The 19,505-nt window shown below is 40.0% G+C and overlaps 1 protein-coding gene across 5 annotated transcripts in view; it reads right to left on the bottom strand.

Annotated features, from left to right (window-relative positions):
• asic2 (acid-sensing (proton-gated) ion channel 2) overlaps positions 1 to 19,505 on the bottom strand; it is a 406,881-nt gene that overhangs the window by 151,925 nt on the left and 235,451 nt on the right. The window contains exons 1-2 of one of the 5 annotated variants that reach the window (XM_067570536.1): positions 18,072 to 18,390; positions 17,682 to 17,758 (exon numbers count right to left, since the gene is read on the bottom strand). The exons of 3 other annotated variants lie outside the window; for them this stretch is intronic. In XM_067570536.1, the coding sequence (XP_067426637.1) occupies positions 17,682 to 17,758; positions 18,072 to 18,132 (138 nt within the window). In that variant the 5' untranslated portion in view covers positions 18,133 to 18,390. Of the gene's footprint in view, positions 1 to 17,681; positions 17,759 to 18,071; positions 18,391 to 19,505 lie in introns of those variants that run through there. One more of the 5 variants, XM_067570537.1, reaches the window with a different exon arrangement.

Below are 19,505 nucleotides of genomic sequence, written 5' to 3'. Positions count from 1 at the left end.
TTCATTAAACATGCAAGAAAAGTTACGCCTTGTGTTTATTGGAGGACTGCAGACTGTTGGCTAACTGTCTAGCTTTGGATAAAGACTACTCATTGCGAGGACAGTATACACGCAAAAGACACTTTGAAATCTGATTGGAAAAGCCTCCAAATCACCTCCAAATGCGGCTTAGATCCCATTTGCAAAAAAATCACATTTCATGTAACTTTTTTGCTGTCCAGACTTTCTAAAATCGATCTGGATACAATCTGGATATGCCAAAAAACAGATTTGGGCTGGCGGTCTGAACAAGGCCATTGTGCTATTGGGCTCTGAGTGCTTCCAAAACACCTACGCTCAACACTGTACCTGAACATCTCCAGTGTAGACATACATTATGGAGAACTGCTGCTGCTGCTGTTCTGCTAAATGTGCTGCTCATGCTACACTCTCTGTGTAGACATGGTGTAAGTGTAACGCCGGAGGACAATGAGGGAGGAGAAGTAAAGAAAGAAGATATGGTACATATAGCTACAATTTGGTCTCTGAAGTCTTTATCATCTCTGGATCGTTATCCATTCTGATATATTAATGAAGAAAGCAGCAGCACACAGGAAAACGGTTCCTCCCACTGCCTGTCTCATCACTAACACATGAACCTATGAAGTCTGAGCATGTGCCTGAGCACCAAAACCCACGCCTTAACAGGGATCTCGAAGACATCTTCTCCATTAGAGATCTGGGAGTGTAGGATTAACCGACTGAAGCGAGGCGTGGATCACGTTACGCTCATGGCTGAGCAGGGAGGCATGACCGTGTGGTCAACCTGTCCTCATTCCCAGGGCATCAAATATGGGAGGCTCTGGTACATTGCTCTGGAAGACAAATAACAGAAACGCTTCGGTAACTCCGCTCCCATACAGTCAGCTCTGCATGTGTGTGGCTAGACTCATTTAAGAGCAACAGATGGCGAGGTCAGCACAGAGTGACACACTTCTCCTGACTGCTGAATATCTCTCAGTATTGGAGCCTTAGCGTGTCCTACTGCTCATCGCTGATCGCTTACAGAGAGCCTGTATGAGCCTGAACTAAAAAAACAAGCATAAATAGTCATTTGTGCTGCATTCATATAATCCATTTATGTGTAATTTTCAAAAAGTAAATGAGAGAGTGCTCTTTTGAGAGACTGTGTTCTTGGAAAGGAGAAAAGACATGGAAGGGAACAGAATAATGTACAAATGGAGTATGTAATTCAGTGCTGACCTTAAATTCAGACAAATATATCTCGTATTGATTCCATCAGCATTATTTCAGGCCATTCCCACTGTCCATTAAGTTGTTTTGCTATACTATCTACATGATGCAAACTCTGCCTCTCTTTTCTTACCCCTGTGAAATGGAGCTTTAGCAACCTCCACTGCTGAAAGCATCATCTTCTGGGTGTGATGTAAGACATTACTGAAAATAACTGCTTGTTGTTTGAGTGGCGGTTTGCATTTTTTTTTGCTTTTATTAAAGCCAAAAATAAAAACCCTCAATTCATCAGGCATTGTCTTCACCTGAGAGATTAAAAGGCCTGGAGGGAAAGTCATACACGTTGAAAACGCATAGCAATGAGCACGAAAGAGCAAAAAGAGCTAATTACTGTAAAGACTGTTGGGACTGCCAGTCGGAGTGGCACTTTTCTGCTCAGTTGGATCCATTTTCAAGTGAAGTGCTCGGGGCACTCAGCATTAAAAAGGCCACACTCGCTGCGCCTGGAAATGATAATGGAGCAACATATGCATACACTTAAAATGTTTTTAGAGAAATTACCGCCATTAAGCTGCTACAGCTGTGGTGGTGATTTCCAAAATCAGGCATAATTTTGAGCAAAGTCACAAATTGCAGTGCTAACTTGACAATGACAAGAGGACATTATCACTTGCCTTTGACGAGTAGACAAGTCATTGCGTTCTGTCCAATCTGCTGTTGCCCAAATTAATATCACACTGAGGGTTATGACACATATTTTAAGGACAGAGATTTCCACCACTTTGGTCCACATTGAAATATCTCAACAACTGCTTAATCGATTGCCATGAAATTTTGTGGATTCATGGTTCCCAGAGGATGAAACCTATTGACTTTGGTGATCCCCTGACTTTTCCTCTAATGCCATCATCAGGTCAAAACTTCAACTTGTTCAACACTTAATATGACCAAATACCTACAAAGCTAATGGCGTTCCCATCAGCCCCATCTGTACTTTGCCTTTTGAGCTAATTAGAAAATGTTAGCATGCTAAAATGTTTTTGGTAAACATGATAAACATTATACCTGCTAAACATCAACATATTAGCATTGTCGTGGTGAGCATGTTAGCATGCATAAGTTAGCATTTAGCTCACAACACCACTGTGCCTAAGCATGGCCTCACAGTGCTGCTAGCATGGCTGTAGCCTCTCTAGTCTTGTTAAATCTTTGTTTCACTACTCTGCATCAATAAATGGCTTTATGTTTTAGTGGTTCAACTCATGGGCACTTCAGTTTAGTTTTAACATTTACTGTACTACATGCCCACAATCAGGTACATCTTTCCCTACATGACTGAAAGGATAACAGCTTTGACATAAAGTATTTCAACATACAGTATTATACAGCATGTCAAATGTTCTTGAGATGAACAAAAACGAGGGAAAGCACAAAAGAAAGAAAAAGGCAAAAAAATCTAAAGAGAAACTGCAGGGCACTGTCTGACTAATGATCTGTGGAAGGTGCAGTACAAAAGCAGTTCTTAATACTACTACTGCTGTTACAGTACCATGATCATTGAAATATTTGCTCCCAGAGCATTTGGCATGGCATCACATATTTTTTGCCACAAGAAGAAGAATGCCAACAATTTTAATGGTGGTGTTCAACACGAAACATTCTATTGGGACTTTTATCTGTGCACACACGTGCACACACACATGTGTGCACATACTGTATGAGAGATGCATTGCACACGTACAGTAACATTTCCTCTGAAAGGTGATCCAGCTGGCAGAACAGTCCCTGTTTTCTTTCCCCTGGACTCTTTTGTTCCAACACTGCAGAGATATGACATTGTCTGCAGCTGATGAATGAGTCTCTCTGCTCTCTTCATTAAAAGTCTGAGCTCCTCCAACGTCTACGTAAATCACCGGGGTTACTTCGCCTCAGCATTTCTCTGCTAATAACAGTAAGGTAAAAAATATTATTATTATCATGTCTTGTCTGTTGCAGCACGTTTCTGTCGATACTGTCCTTTGCAGAATTTGACTGGGATCAGAATGCTTTTAGGCTAGAATGGTTGCTCCTGAATCTGCATTATCAGAGCAAATTGTGCCCAGATAGTGTTAGTGTAGTCTGGAATATGGAGCATCGGTGTTAAATCTTGACAATGTGCTGTAACGTACTGTTTTTGTTTCAGAGCAACCAGGATATAAGTTGTCTTGAATAATTCTCTTTCTGCACACCCAATAATATGCCTCTTTTCTCAATCTGGCACAAAGATGTATGGAACCATCTAGCAGAGGAAATTGCACATCAAGGAACCAAATTGAAATCAGTTCCTGTTTGATTCAATCAGTAGTACTAAACTGCATCAGATCTGCAGGAGAAAATATAGTCCATTTCATCACAGACACAGAAATATCCAGAAAAAGATGAATACATTCTCAGCCCATGATTATGACTCACTGATGAGATTGTTGTTGCAGCAACAAATCCAAGACCACAGATAAACAATGCAAATATTTCAACTGCTAACAGCTACACAGACAGTTTAATACCTTTGTAAAGCACCTGCCACTTCACATTAACTCTGCTGCTCTCACGAATAAATATCCCCATTGGGTGATGGTGTTAAATACTGACCCATCCTGCATTCCCTACAGGTGTATTCAACTTGATACAGCTCTCCCATAGTTCAAGGTCTTTCAATGCATGTCAGTCTTGATACAAGTCTGCAAACTGCCTGCATCCCCCACATTACTATTTGTAGTCAAGATAATATTCTTTCCAGTGGTTCCAATATTCCCTAGTGGCATGTATATATTGTGAAAGTGCAGATATCTTTAAACATGAACACAGATAAAAACTAAAGGTGCATATCAATATGCTGTGTGCTTTTGAGAAGTAATGTGTTGTTTGTAAGGGGAGCGGTCCCTGCCAGAGTGGAGCTTACTGGCTGTCACTGTGGTTGATCTGAAGGACGGATAACACTCGCCGAGCCCTGAGGTCGCTGTCGCTGCTGCCACCGGGAGGGAGGTGTGAGATATAGGTGAATATGAAGGGCCAGCCCCCCTGTCTTCATGGCTATCAATCTGTCCCTCTCTGTCCTACTGTGTCTTTCAGTGCCTATCTGAAAACTTAACACACACCTGACTTTTGGTTAATTCCTCCAAGGTACCCTAAGACCTCTCAGACAGGGAACAGAAATTAATGTTCTGGCTCGCCTGTCAAGAGCTGGTACACTAAAATAACAACACCTGTCAGGGAAGAATTATTTTCATGGGCAAACATACTTTTTCATAGAAATATATTTCACCCACAGGGTTTTCAATGCTATTTTTTTTTTATTACAGAATGAAATACCTTTAACAAAGAAACAATATCCAAGATCAGTTCACTGAATCATGTATGAAAAGGAACTAACTTCTTTTTAGATTTGTCAATGGGTAAAAGGAGAAAATGTCAACACTTAGTGCTTGTTTCCATGTTTCCCTGCTCTATTTGACCATGACCAAGACTCTATACAATCAAGCCATTTGAAAGTTACCCCCCTCACCTTTATTGATTTTCTCCCCCAAATGCAGACTTTCCCTCGGACCCTAGACAGCATCCGCACTCTTATAGGTTTTTTGTCGTAAATATGATCGATATTAAGTGAGCGTACCATTTTCACAAGCATCTTGTGTCATTACCGCTCTATTTCCATCAGCCTCTCATTACAAATAATGATACATGTCTTTTGAGAGAACAGAAATAACTGCGTGAGTGCTGTATGTGATGTATCTTTGTGAGCCACAATTCCCACAATCCACCTCTTTACATGCCAGGGGGGAAATACACAAAAAGAAAAAAGGCTTAGGAAGATTTTTGTTAGGGTTTGCTGAGCCTTAGTGTATCTACTCCCTACTCAGGCTACACAATGTGAGCAAACTAATGGTTCAATCTGACAGCCGTGGGGAACCAGGAATGTTAGGAAATAAAAATGTATCATTTGTTTAGCGTAACACAGTGGGAAACAAACTATTCTGGGGTTCGGAGACCTCATCAGGACTAGCATGTCAATGTTTTTGCCGTTTCTTGTATAGTTTGATGTCTGCAATGTGCTCAGTGATGCTTTGGATGCCAGGGTTGTTAAAATTCCCGATCTGTCCCTGATCCTTTTTGCCTAATCATCTTCCAGGAAGGAAAACTAAGATTGGTCTGACACGTCTGTAAAGGAATCCAACGTATCATCAAACCTGACATTTGTGTCGTCTTATCCTGGCTACATCAGTAACTGTTAAATTACATGTTTAATATGGCATTAACGATTAGTGACACAAACTTCTATTTTGCACTATTAATTTGCATCCAACTGTTAATCTCATTTAGGTATTTTGCATAACTCCCCTTTACGTATTTACATTCAGGATTCCTTTTTACTCCCCTGATTTCTCCTGACAAACAAGAGTCTTTCTTGGAGAAAGGTCATTCATAATTCTGCATGTCACTAATCCATTTGGCCTTTCTGTTTTATTTGCCTGGGTCGGACTATAATCACATCATTCCATTCAACCCTGCAATCTTCGCTGTGTATTTTTAGCCTCTGAGAGGATGCTTGGATGCTGTGCAATTTAGCTTCTCTCTTACATACAAACACAGGAGATAATATCTCATTTTTAATCACAGACCAAAAGTGAGACGTTAAGCAGTCAGTGAAAGGCGATGGGTGATAAAACTACACATTAATCGCACAGCAAACTGTTGCAGTCAAACCCAATTAATTTCCAGAATGTGCTGTATGGTTTGCATTAGCGCTCAGTTAATGGGCGGGGAGCAAGTGAGTCAAGTGAGGCCGACAGGAGTAATATTCTCTTCGTAAGTCACTCTGTTAAATGAGGATGGTTTGATATCAGAGGAGAAAACTCCAGCTCACTGCGGGGTGGCAACAGAAGAAAGCTAATGACTGTGGAGATTATGGTGCAATTAATAATTAGCTATTATAAACACGCCACTTCGATTAAAATAATAAACATGATCAGAGGCATTATGAATAAAACAAAGGAAATTTCTGAAAGAGGCACTAAAATATGAGTTTGAAACATTAAAGTTATCAACACTGAATGCAAAATAATAAACTCTTTACACCATAAATTGCTCATATCATGGAAGTGAGGCAATATAGTGTATTAATCAAAATGGGTTTTTTTTAAAGACATTATCATAAAAGGAAGAAAAAACATGAAAGAATTCCAAATACATACTGTATATGAAAGCAATGATAACTGAAATATATTAAGGGAACATAGTGAATGATGGATGAGCCAGTGCACGGGATATGTCTAGATATATGTATCACAAAGATCACAGAGACAAACACATGGTCCAACTATCATTTGGTTTCGTTATATTTTCAACTTTTTATGAGTAGAAAATGTCAGATCAAAAAACCTCAGAACAAGTTACTGAAATCAGAGGCAGAAAAGAGGAGAGCGTGCAGCAGCATAGTGAAGCACATTGAATAGAAACATGATAAACAGAACTACAGAGGCCAGAGCGCTGTCCGTGGTGCTGATTCTGAGCCAGCTAGTAGCAGCTGCCTGTTCTTTGTACATAGATAACCATGTTATCCAGATTAGAGTGTTGACAATTTGACAAGAGTCTGGATTTTTTTTTTTTTCTTCAGTTTTTCAAAGCTTGTAAAAGCAACAACAACAACAAAGGTGCCCTGTGGAGTTTTCTTGTGATCTTTTTTAATTAATTTTTTTAACTTAATTTATTGCAACTTTGTTTTTGTTTTGTTTTTTTAAACCTGACTGAGTGCACAATAATTCCAATGTGTATGTACTTTGTGCCTGTGCAAATAAAGTCTCTTGAATGTTGAGTCAAATGTGTTCAATGTGTGTTTAATCCATTTAATTCTGCATAAAATGCAAAAATGATATTTGAAAGTATTTTATATCCTGCATTGTTTACATCAATATTTACTGGCTTGCAGTCTTCTCTGCATTTGATGGCGCATTGCTGTGTTTCTCAGTGCATTACAGCCCCAGTCAAATGTCTCGCTTTCTTATATTTAAAATGAAAGAATGTTGATATAATTATGATTTTAGATGAGAACATGCAAGTTATTGATAAATCATTCTAATCTATTTATGTGATTATCACAATTTAATTTTTAGAATGACGAGTTACCTAAACTTATTCATAAAAGTTTGTGCACTCAGAGGGAATCGATCCAAATTCAGTTCTGGATACTCTGAGCGAAAAGACATAAACTCAACTAAAAGATTCTGACTGGAGTGGAGCCAGAACATAATGGCATTTAATTTGACATTTGAAACATTAAAACATATTAAATGATTTACCATGGAGCCCAAAGAACAGAACATTGATTAGGCAATTAAAGCTGCTTTTTGAGGGTTTTTAATAAGGTTTCATTTTCATACCATCCATTTATTTATCCAACCAACTGTTTATCTGTCTTTTCTGTTGTAATTTGATTTTTTTTTCTTTTACTAAAGTGAGAAACATTGTATCACACATAAATGTGGTCATAAATAATAACAACATCAACAAAAGTCTCTGGCAAACTTCCGTCTTAGCATAAGAGATTCTGCCAAAGTCAGTAACAAAACAGTTCCTGGTTTTTGTTACATCCAACAGAATGATGCCAGAGGCAGTTCCCATCTCAAGTGAATGCAGCATAAAATCACATAAAAGAAAGGGACGTAGTCTGTCAACGAAAATTTACTCCCTCTGTACATATGGGAAAGAAAATGTCACTGGCTCTTCAATCATTAGTCTCTTGCCATCTTTCTCACACTTCCACCATGACATCAGTTAATAAAATGAGGATTAACTTTCACTTGTTCGAGGGACGTGTCAATTTTGAGTTATATCTTAATTATATGCTGTTCCTAATTTGTATAATACAACCTGTTTTTACAGGCTGTTATAGAGTAACTCCCACACTATGTTAAATTCAAATGACACTTCATTTGAATTTACGCATTGCTGGTTAAGGAGGCTGGAGTAACTATCCAAGGTGCTGCTTTTGAGGCAGTCTATGGTCATATTATGACACAGCTGGTACTGTGGGTGCTGCAGTAGCCATTTAAGGTAGCAGAGGGTTTCACAAAGATGTCAGACTGGTCTATTAAGTTAGACAGGACTTAGTATTGGAGTTTGACTTGAATATGTGCTAACCCTGTTATAAACTGTCAACCTGCCTGGGATGTTCCCTGCCTTTCACCCAGTGTGTGCTGGGATAGGCTACAACCACCTCACAGCATAAGCATACACAGTAAATGGATAGATGGGCTGGTTATAGTAGTCTAATCCAAGTTGTTGTTGTTGTTGTTGTACAAAAACAAAGACTGACTAACTTTAAGATGTTAAATTTAACTCTACCTCCAAGCTACCTCAGAACAATAGCTTTGTTTCTGTTGGAACAATCAATGGCACCTGCTGACAGCCAGCGGAGAGGGGAAAACTTGACTCAGTTTGTATTCTACTAAAAGTATTGTGGAGTGAGCAATAACATGGGGAATATGTTTTAGAAACCGCAGGAACCCTTTGAAAAAGCATATTTCTTGACTCATTTCTTGCAGGTAAAACATCATTGCAACTACAACTTCTTTCACACTCCCCACTCTGTTTTGTGCTAAAGGGGAAGAAACTGCACAGATTAAATGGGTTTCTCTCTCATACATATCTTTTTAAAGTTCAAAAAATTTACTCATGACTTCTTTTTACTTTTAAGCAACAGAGGCCAAAACTAGACAGCTTTTGGGAACCAATGACGTGCAACCAATTTGTTAGATCTAAGCCATGGTTAAAGTCTGTTTATGTGAAACAAACTCCTGGTGTGATGCAGGCAGGGCTTTCAGTCAATAGTTCATTCTAACCGTGTTGTTTAGTGATTGTTTACACCTGTTCTGTTACCTTTTAAAACTGTGCAGAGACAGGGTAAACATGTTGCATTGTTAGTTTAGACTCTGCTATCTGTTTGTGTGTTTTACTGTTGTAAGAGTACAATTCAAGGCTGTTTATTTGTGGTCTGCCCTTTCAGGTGCAGTTGTTTTTATTGTGTTTTCTAGCTGGATCCTATTATAGACTAAAGCAAACTTCTGCCTTTGAGTCACCTCTACAGCTTGGTCCAGCATCTCCAATTCTGCACAAAGAAAATACTACACAAAAAGGCAAAGTGATTGAAATTTGTTTCCATGAATGTTTATTTGTGGTCTAAAATACAGAAACTAACCTTAACTGCCGTCAACCTGCCAGGGAGTTTGATGTTGATTGTTTGTTTGATGCCGCGGACACATGAAAGTCAACATCAGACAGCAAAGAAGACATAAGTTAGTATAACAAAAGTTTAATATTTGGACTGGCCTCAAGAAAGTCTGGACCAGCAGACTATTTAAATATTGTGGCAGGACCTGAAGGAAACAGTTAATGTTCAACAGCAACTGAACTGAAGCTGTTCTGCTGGGAGCATAAGCTATAATTACTCCACAGCACTCAGAGCTAAATTAATTACTTCAGCGCACTATTTAGTTGCCCTTACTGATAAAGGTTATATAACTGTGTTCTGGAGAAAAATAAAACAGGGAAAACAGGGAAATGGGTGGACAAAGGTTTATGATTAAAAGTAAACAAGTCATTTTGCTACTTAAAAGGACTGGTTTTACATAAATGTTCTCCTCTCTTCTTTTTCATCTTGTGAAATCCCAAATCATGTACATAGTTTTTTTAGTCATGCTAGCAGCGTGACTCGAGGGATGGCAATGTTTGTCGCTCTGTTAGTGTTTAGTGCTAATTAGCAAAAGTTAGATTTCATAAACATTACACCTGCTAATCATCAGTAGCATCATCACTGTGACGATGTTAGCATGCAGACATTAACATTTAGCTCAAAGCATCACTGAGCCTCACAGAACCACCAGGGTGGCTGTAGACTTTTAGTCTTATTGAGCTGTAGCAATATGTAAATCAGAAATATTTTCCAATGGTGAGACTATTCAACAGGAACCATCTGATGAGTTAAAATATTCTGCACAGTTGTCTTGAACTTTTTTTTTTTTTTGATTATTGTATCAATCAAATAATTTCTGAGAGGATTGGACATGATTAAGTCAGTGGCTTCTAGACTGACAATATGTCTACATCATTTAACAGACACGAGTGGTTTGGAGAGCATGGCAGTGATGGAGGGGATATGCCGCAGCCTGCTCGATGGCTGTTATGATGCCAGTATCGTTTATGAGTCAATCAATCAATTTTTATTTATATAGCACGTTTCATATACCGGCTATAGCTCAATGTGCTGCACATGACGAAAGACAATGTGACAAAAACAAAAGCAAGTAAACAGGTGAGCAAAGGCACAAAAGGGCAAAACAACAAATAAAAGAATGAAGCAACAAGAGATGAATAAAACAAGTGATGATACACCTGAAGTAAAAGTCAGGCTAAAAAGATATGTAAGGTTTCTTTTAAAAATGTCAACAGAGGTGGAGTCCCTCAGATCCTCAGACAGACTGTTCCAGAGACCAGAGCCACAGGGTTAAAGGTTTTAACCCGATGCCGTTCCTGAGACCTTGATTCTGGACTTTGTTGTCAACTGAGAGACTACACCTTTGCTAGGCTACATTAAATCCACTGCTCTGCAGCTGATTTAACAACATAACTCTACCTCTGCAGTTGTTGTCCATGTTGGCACCAATGACATCAAAAATCAACAGTCAGACACTCTCAAACAGGAGTTTGTATGCCTCGTGAAGCAGGTAGTTATTTCCGGCCCACTGAGATTTAACTGATTGCTAAATTCAAGCCCATCGTGTCCATAGCTGAGATGGAGATGATTATGCATGCATTAATTTCCTCCCATCTCGATTACTACAATTCCCTTTTCACCTATTTTAGCAAGACATCCCTGAACCACTTACAAGTGGTCCAAAATGCTGCTACTAAGCTCCTGACCAAGTCCCCCAAAAGGTCTCATGTAACACCAATCCTGATGTATTTATGATGGCTTCCCATCAAATTCAGAATCCAGTTCAAGATCCTTGTAATCACATCCAAAGCCTTACATGGTCAGCGTGGACACCTTTAAAAAGCAGCTCATTTGTTTAGACTTGCTTCTGTTTAATTTATTTTGTTTATTTCTGTTTTTGCCTTGTGTTTTTAGCTGGATGTCTGCATTTAATGTTTGTTGCTCTGTCTCTTATTCACTTTTTTTATTTGCTTGTTTGTTTTTATTGTGAATCACTTTGTGATGTCTGCCTTTGAAAGGTGCTATATATTGGTGCTCTATATACAGTAATTGTTAGTATGGGTGACTGGCATTTGACAACAGTAGGAAGATATTCTAAAGAGCTAAAAACACTTCAAATGAGACATTTCTGCTATCAAAGGCCTTAGAAGCAATAGTAGCTAACCCTCCTCTCCTTTTTCCTTGTCTACAGAAAAAAAAGTCATATATTGAGGGGGCCACGTTGATGAGGACAATAGGTGCATCAGAGTTCAGCCAAGTTTCCAATAAAAACATACAATCTAGGTGGTGCTCTACAATAAGGTCGTTGACCTTAAGTACTTGCTCAGGGGGGAATTGTTTGGTCTCTGTAAATCAAAGAGTATGGTCTAGACCTGCTCTACGTGAAAAGTGCCCTGAAGATAACTTCTGTTATGATTTGGCACTATATAAATAATACATTGAATTGAGTTGAAAGCTTTGTTTGACAGGGACCTAATATTAAAAAGTGCCATTTGCAGTTTTTGTGGATTATGCTGCTGTGCACAGTTAATGGAATAATAGTGTTGTTTGTCATGACTGGTCTAGGCACTATGGCATTTTTATTTTTAGCTTTGCTATAGAATACAGATCTGTCAGTGATTGTGACTGGTATGTCCCTAGGTGTGAGAGTGGGAGGTTTAGGCTTAATAGAAGAAACAGAGAAATGAGTGTGGTTGGATAGGGGTTGAAATGACAGGCGGGACCTGTGGGGGGACCTCTCATGGGAAACAGTATGCTGAGGTTGTACTGTAGAGGAAGAGGGAGGATCCAGGGTGTGTGTGTGAGACGTAAACAGTGAGACACATGGGAGGGACTGCACTCCATGCTGAAAGTTCACCAATGGCATTTGGCTACCCTGCTTGTTGGGATAGATCCCATCTCCTTTAAAAAGAAAGAAATGATCACAAAACAAATTAAAATTGTCAATAAAGCCCATGTTGTGAGTCCTGCGGGAAGACTGGAGTCAGATGTGAAGGCTGAGGATTCTACTAAAATGGCCAGCTACCAAGAGTGGGGATGAGGCCTGATATAAAACAGACTTTCCACAGTTCTTCAAAAATAAAGGAGGTTAAAATTGTTTTTGGTGCACTCAGACTCCTGATGGATTGTGTCATTTGTCCCCACATGGACTATTATTCTTTTAATAGAGGTCGGGAGTGAGGGCAGTAGATCCTGGATTTTATCCAGGATGTAAGGGACCATATCTCCAGAGAAACAATGTATGATTGGTTATGGAATCTCCAATAATTAATGTAGTGTGGGGGGGAGTTGGAGACAGGAGACAGGACATTGAATGTTCAGTTATCTCCGTCTGTGTTGAGTTCAGTTAACTAGGCTGGAGGGTCTATGCAGGCAGACAGGGGTGAGAAGACGGCCTCAGTCTTGAAAGATAAATTATTCCCTGCGTGTCTGATTGCAGCCTCCATCAATATCCTATGACAGGAGAAAGAGGCCATACCCCAGAAAGAGAACTGCTTATTTTTCATTCCCATGGTGGAGTGACGGGCCATCCTATGAATGCTGGCCACAGGTGGAGAAGACATAGTGGTGACGGGAGGTGCCATAGCCAAAGAGGGGTCCGGGTCGGATGGAGTTGGGACTGCAGTGGCATTGCCAGGATGGACCTCATCCAGCAGGATTGCATATCGGTTAGACAGAATTAAGGGAGGTTGTGGGGAAGTCCCAACTGAATTTCTCTTGCAGCCGCACTGTACCACCTCTGTCCAGGACGGTGGCATCTATGGACTGGCTCAGTTTGGTGTGGAGCTATAAAACGGGGCCTTGGGCCTGGTTCCGATACAAACCCCCGGATCATCTGGCAGCATTGGGGTGACCATCTGCAGTGTTGTAGCGTCCAGGTCCAATGCAGCAGTGGTGGTACCCACTGCTCCTGCCTACAGCCCACATTCAGAGGACTGGCCACTCTCCTTGGCTGCTAGATTGTCTGGGCAGACCAGTACAGTGCCAGTGTGCAAGAAGGCCAGCCAAGGGAGGGTGGCTGCAGTACCCGAGACCATCGGGGACACCAGGGAGGTGGGTGATCAGGCAGCTAAGAGTGGAAGATTGCATATATAAAATATGCTTTGCTTACACAGCTGCTACAGAGACACAGCTGTCAACGAGCTTTACCTTTTCTCAGAACTCGTAGTCCAGGTGGTGAATATCATCCCTTAAATGTGGGTAAGCAAGTTTGCAGTCCACACACACAATCACAATAGCTTGTTTTCAGACCAAGAATAACTCACAGAACAACAGAACTGTTAAAACGTAAAACTTAAAACGGCAAGATAAAAGTAGTCCAATGATCGGTAAAAGATTAGCGTTAAGAACAGGTTTTACTTGCAGTAGAGAGTGACGCGTGACACACGTCATTGGGCTCTTCAGCACAATGGAGTGGAGCGGTTCTGAAGCCGTGTCAAATATTGTGTTTTGAACCACAGGCATTGTGATGGACTGCCCAGATGATCGCTGTGTTGGGGGTGATAAACAATGAATTGGGTTACCAAGGGAATAAAAAAGCTGTCTGTCTTTACACAGGAAAGTCACACACAGCTTCAGATCCAGCAAAACTGAGCACAGTGTCTGTGTTATAGTGTTTTTACTTTGACCATACTCCATGCGTATACACAACTTAAATAGAAATACAAAAATAGGTTTAATAACATACTCAAAAGTAGAACTCTAACTTTCATTTTCTCCCAAAGTAGAAGAGGAGCTGAATCTTTCAGCGGCCCTCCTCTGGTGCCGCTTTCTTCTTTGAGTGAGTCGCCTGTGATCTGAGATTTGTCACTCAAAAAAAGCAGGATTGCAGCTGTCATACTACTTGTCAGGAACAACATGTTTCCATCCGGCTCAGGAGGTGTCAAGGTGCCAGCAAAACTCACATTCAATCACTTTCGAACGGCGTGAGTATTAGTGGTCTAATATATATCTCTCAATCCTGTCCATTCCCCTCTAGCTGCTGTACATCAGCAGCCATATCATGAGGGAAGTTTTTGACACACTTGTTGCTTTCTCACAACAAAACTCTCAGTGACAGACTGCTGCTTTAAATCTTCTTCTTTTGTTGTGGTCTGTGGTTGTTTAGATGCCCTGGATTACTCTGAAGCCTCTAAACCATTTCTCTTTGAAGCTGCATTAAAAGAAGGTTTATAAAAGAAGCTCAGAGCAGACAGACATTAAATCCTTCCTCACCTCTATGGCCTGAAATGCACTGTTTGTCAACACTGAGGTACAGCTATTGGTCGCTTCTTCGCCATCCTCGGCTGGTTGTGTGTCTGCATCACATGCATCACCTGTCTGCCAACCTGACTGACAGCCTGTGGATTGGATTTAATTACTTCTTCCTGGTACCATTTTTCAACACTGCCAACAATCTGCTTTACTTCATAATGCTTTCATACATTCTAACTGATTTCTCGTCAACACAGGATGTGTGCCTCTGCATACTGTAAGCCATGCTTCTTGTGTGAGTGTGTTTGTATGGAAGGATACAATCCTCTCTTTCCTCACCTGTTCTGATGCACCGATTTCTTGCAAAGCACATCTCATCTTATTAGTTTTATTTTCACAGACGTCACTACGATGCACCAGGCAGCGGATCAGCATCACAGAGAAAAAACTGGCTGTACAGCTCCAGCCTCCATTGGCAACATTCAGTCCATAAAAGACAAGGTTAAGACAGGGCAAGGCAGCAGCAGAATAAGGCCAGGTTTCATTTCACACATCACTGACCAATTCGCAGTGACACTAAACAAAAGATATCCACGACAAAGGCAGCAGCGGTTAGAGAGCCCTCAAATTCTCAGTCCGTGGCCCTAAAATTCAGAAGTGGTTCTGGAAACAGCAACAGTGGACAGTAACACTTACACAGCAGAAGGAATAGAGTGAGCACAGTGATAAATGTCTACATCTCTGATCTAGGAGAGGACAAGGGGTTCACTAGAGCTTTCAAAGGCATCCCTTTTTTACATTTAAACCGCAGTTTCAGTATCTTACACACTCCACCTAAAGGGTTCCAGTTAAAAGAAGTCAAAAATACCCATAAGTGGAAAGACAAGATGCTCTCAGCTCTTACAACACTATGGATATAATAAAATACTACAGACCTGTCATTTTAAAGCAGTGACTGCTTCTGTAAACGTGTTCAGATTTGCTCAGAGAGGCTTTAATATTGGATAGTAATCTGACTGGTGATCATTCTGGTATTTTTTTGCAGCAGAAACCATTCATTATTGCGTGTGGCTCTAGGGATTTCAATTTCAGTACGTGTTTTGGTTGGTTTACCATTTTGATCCGGGCTGACATATTTCAATAACCTTTGAATGGATTGGTGTGAAATTTCAAACATAAACTCATGGCTCCCAAAGGATGAAGCGTAATGTCTTGGGTGATCCTGTGACCTCTAGCGCCACCATGACTTCCACATTTGTGGTTTTAAGTGAAAAGTCTTGACAAGTATTGAAAAGGTTGCCATGAAATTTGATAGACCTGTTCCGCTCTCGGTGAAGTGTAATGACTTTGTTTGATCCAGAGCTAATGACATTTTCATCAGCCTCAGCTATACTTCATGTTAAGTGTTTAAACCAAGATGGTAAAAAAAACGGTACGTGCGGTACGGTACCTACTAAACATTAGTATGCCGCTAGCGCCGCTTGCGTGACACTCTTGTTACCTTCTGTAAATTGCTGCTCTGTATGCTGTTTCCTCGTGGAATTTCAAATGCATGCAGGCTTAGGAACTCACTTTAAAATGCATGAACCCGATAGACTGCACATGTTGAGTGTCAAAGAGTGTCAAAAGCTTGTGGCCAAACTGTATTATAATGGTACAAAACAGACCGTTTCTTCGTCTCATAAAACATGTGATACTCGACAGCGGTGGTGGATTGAGTTCTTTTTGTATGTATTAAACGTGGGACTGAAATTGTTTTTTTTGTGTGTGTGTTACAGCTAAATCACCTCTTCTGAGCTCTGCTGTGAGAAAAAATATGGACCCAAAACAGGAGAAATTTATATTTTATGTTTCTTTTTTAAATATTTTTTGGGGGTCATTAGGAATGAGAAAGTGTGTCCAAACTTTTGAATGGAGCTGTGTGCCGACACTTCAGAGGCTCAGAGGAACAGAGAACATTTCTGATATTTTTCCAAATATCTTTCTTCTTTTTTTAATAAGAGACTATCAAAGGATCTTTTCACATTTTTTTTTCAAGTCTGTCTAAAATCAATAGTCAGGTGCACAAAGGACCATTGAAGCAGGCTTTGCTTTCTATAATCATTCCTCCTGTTCATACTGACTATTAGAAGATTGAAAGATCCCCTCCCAAAGCACTTACAATGTGATTGGGGACAAATTCACAGCCCTCATTTAGAGCAAAAATGCATTTCAAAGATTATCTGAAGATAATATGAGGCTTCAGCTGTCTGAGTTAGTTGAATAAAGTGGATATTTTCCTCACTTAGTCTTTTTAGTAAAAAAATTTCCTCTCTGTGTCTTGACCGACAATGTTTTCCTGTTTAGCTGCAGTGGAGGTAATAGTTTCTTTCACAGTAAGAAACAAAACAAAAGAAATTAAAATGAAACAAACTTTCTTCAAAACTAAAATAACTTGAAATTAAAATCAGATTATTTAAAACTGACAATACTGTCAAAACAGACGCATATTGATATCCCATCATAACTAGAGGCTGACCCCGTGTAAATATCAAACATAACATGACGACTTTAAACAGTCCAACATGATCGCATTAAATTCACTGAGAGAGTGAAGAATGTCTTCAGTCAAGTGGAGAGAGCAGTGTAAATATAAGACATCAGTGAAATTACTCTAGCTTGATGTGGAGCACCAGGAGTCTGATGTGGAATAATATGACCTACTTATACACACCACATCACACCCGACAGCTGCCTCAGAGATGAGGGACAGACAATGAATGTGAAATGCTGAGGTCTGTAAATCAAGGATGCTGGCCTGAATGAGATGGAAGCATATCTATTATGTCTCCTTAATTGGCAAAGGGACTGAAACCACCTTCTGCGAGATAAAAAAAAAAAAAAGGAGAAAAAAACCCTCCTGATGATTTAAATCTGCTTGATTCATTGTCGAGAGGAATTGCATTTTGCGTCTTGCACTTCACAAACACAGATGTACGAATGCAATCGACACACAAACGGACACACACACCTGGATGTGAGCTGTGGAACATGAGGGAGGGCAGTGACAGAGCTGCAGGTCTGTGGAGCTCCTCAGGGACTCTGATACTGTTCAAACACAAAGACAGATGGGAAGGGATGTGAGGAGGGGTCGTCATTATCACGCTATGCTCACAGAGCACTCATCACAACTTTTTCCCATATAATTCCCATTCGAGATATTACATTTCTGTCGTGTGTGAGCTGCAGAAGCACTCCTACGTGTTAAAGAGCCGTCCTTTGGGAACTCACAAGAGGCATATAGAGAATATTTGGAGCTGGGAGTGCTCATTTATGACTGTAAGAAAGATAAGATAAACTGCTGACGGCAAAGTCATTAACATGAGCCCCTTTTTCAAAGCATTTGCTGGCAGATGCTCACCCCCGTCTTCAGACGAACATCTAGTCACCACTGATCTATCTGACACCAGCAGACTAACCATGCTGAGATCCAGTCTAATCCTCAAAACACTTCAAAGCTGAGGAGGAGCGTGTGGTCTGCAATATGCTCTGTTGTACTCTGTTAGAGGAAAAAAAAAAAAAAAAGTTATCTCAGTGATATTGGATTTGAAGCACAAAACATTATCTTAACATTTGTCCCATGAGACTTACGCTTCAAAAGGCTGTCTTTATTTTATTTTGATGTTTGATATTCTGATGGGAAAAAACTACATGTAGAGAATTGTCTTGTATCATTACATGGATAATCAAAATAGAGTATCCAATTGTACCCAAGGGGAGCAGGCCTGGCCTATGTAAGAGTGTTTATTCCAGAAAATTGTGAGGCTTACATTATATTTAATAAAAAGAAATGTGTGTATTCACAAATGCTATCTTTAAATCAAGCTTACACAATAGTGGCAGCATTTAACAGCTAAAGCACCAGATGTTTCCTTCAAGAGTTGTTGGACATTAAAAAACAGAGCTGAAAGGAGTAAATATTGAATTTACATTCATCTAGAGGCCATAAACACAACTCCACGTACTGTCTGTGTCTAGTACATTTGTTTTGTTTTTTTCCCCATGGGATTTTTCAACCATTATTTGGCGCAAATCTTTCTTCTGTGGTTCTTCAACTAGCAGTCATTCCACTAAATTAAACACTGCCATCTGCAACCTGGATTAAACACACTTTGGAGTGATCAGCCTTTTTACAGTGTAGTAGACGTGTCAGGATAAAAAAATTCTCCAAATGAACACATTTGAAAAGGGGCAAGACAAAGAGCTTCTGTCTCTGCTGAGAGATGGAAACGCGCCAGTTTAGTTCATCACTTATACAAGTTTCTGTTAGATCACTTTAGCGGGCCCTTTTTGAACAATACAACTTACAGTGCCACGCTTTTCTGAAAAACTGGCAAGAAAATGTCAACTTTCTCTCTGACTAACCAGAAGAAACTGTGTCAACTTGGCAGACGTCCAAAACTCTTCTACAGAAATGTAGGAGAGTGAATTGGGAGGGAAAATTAAAGACTCTCTGTCCTGATTATGCCTCATTGAATAAACAAAACAGCCCAAAATTATGACTAAATTACATAAAATAGATATATATAGTTTTGATTCACTTCAGTTTAATTCTGTATATTTTTACAATTGATTGTCTCTCCATTGTATTCAGATCTGGTCACGCCCCAGCTGCATAGTTTGATTGATACCTGGCCCTGCAGCAGTGAATGAACCCATGCAAATAACAGCCATGTCTCAGCTGAGCGTACATGTATGCTGTGCGATAGCTTTGACATCTGGTAAAAAAAAAAAAAAAAAGATCCAGCTAACACAACACAGTGCCATGGTTTGGGTATTCACGCTGGCTAACATG

This window comes from Thunnus thynnus, chromosome 17 (assembly GCF_963924715.1).
Source record: "Thunnus thynnus chromosome 17, fThuThy2.1, whole genome shotgun sequence".
Classification (NCBI taxonomy): Eukaryota; Metazoa; Chordata; class Actinopteri; order Scombriformes; family Scombridae; genus Thunnus; species Thunnus thynnus.
Note: the sequence above shows the minus strand (reverse complement) of the source record. Positions and strands in the feature narration are given on the sequence as shown.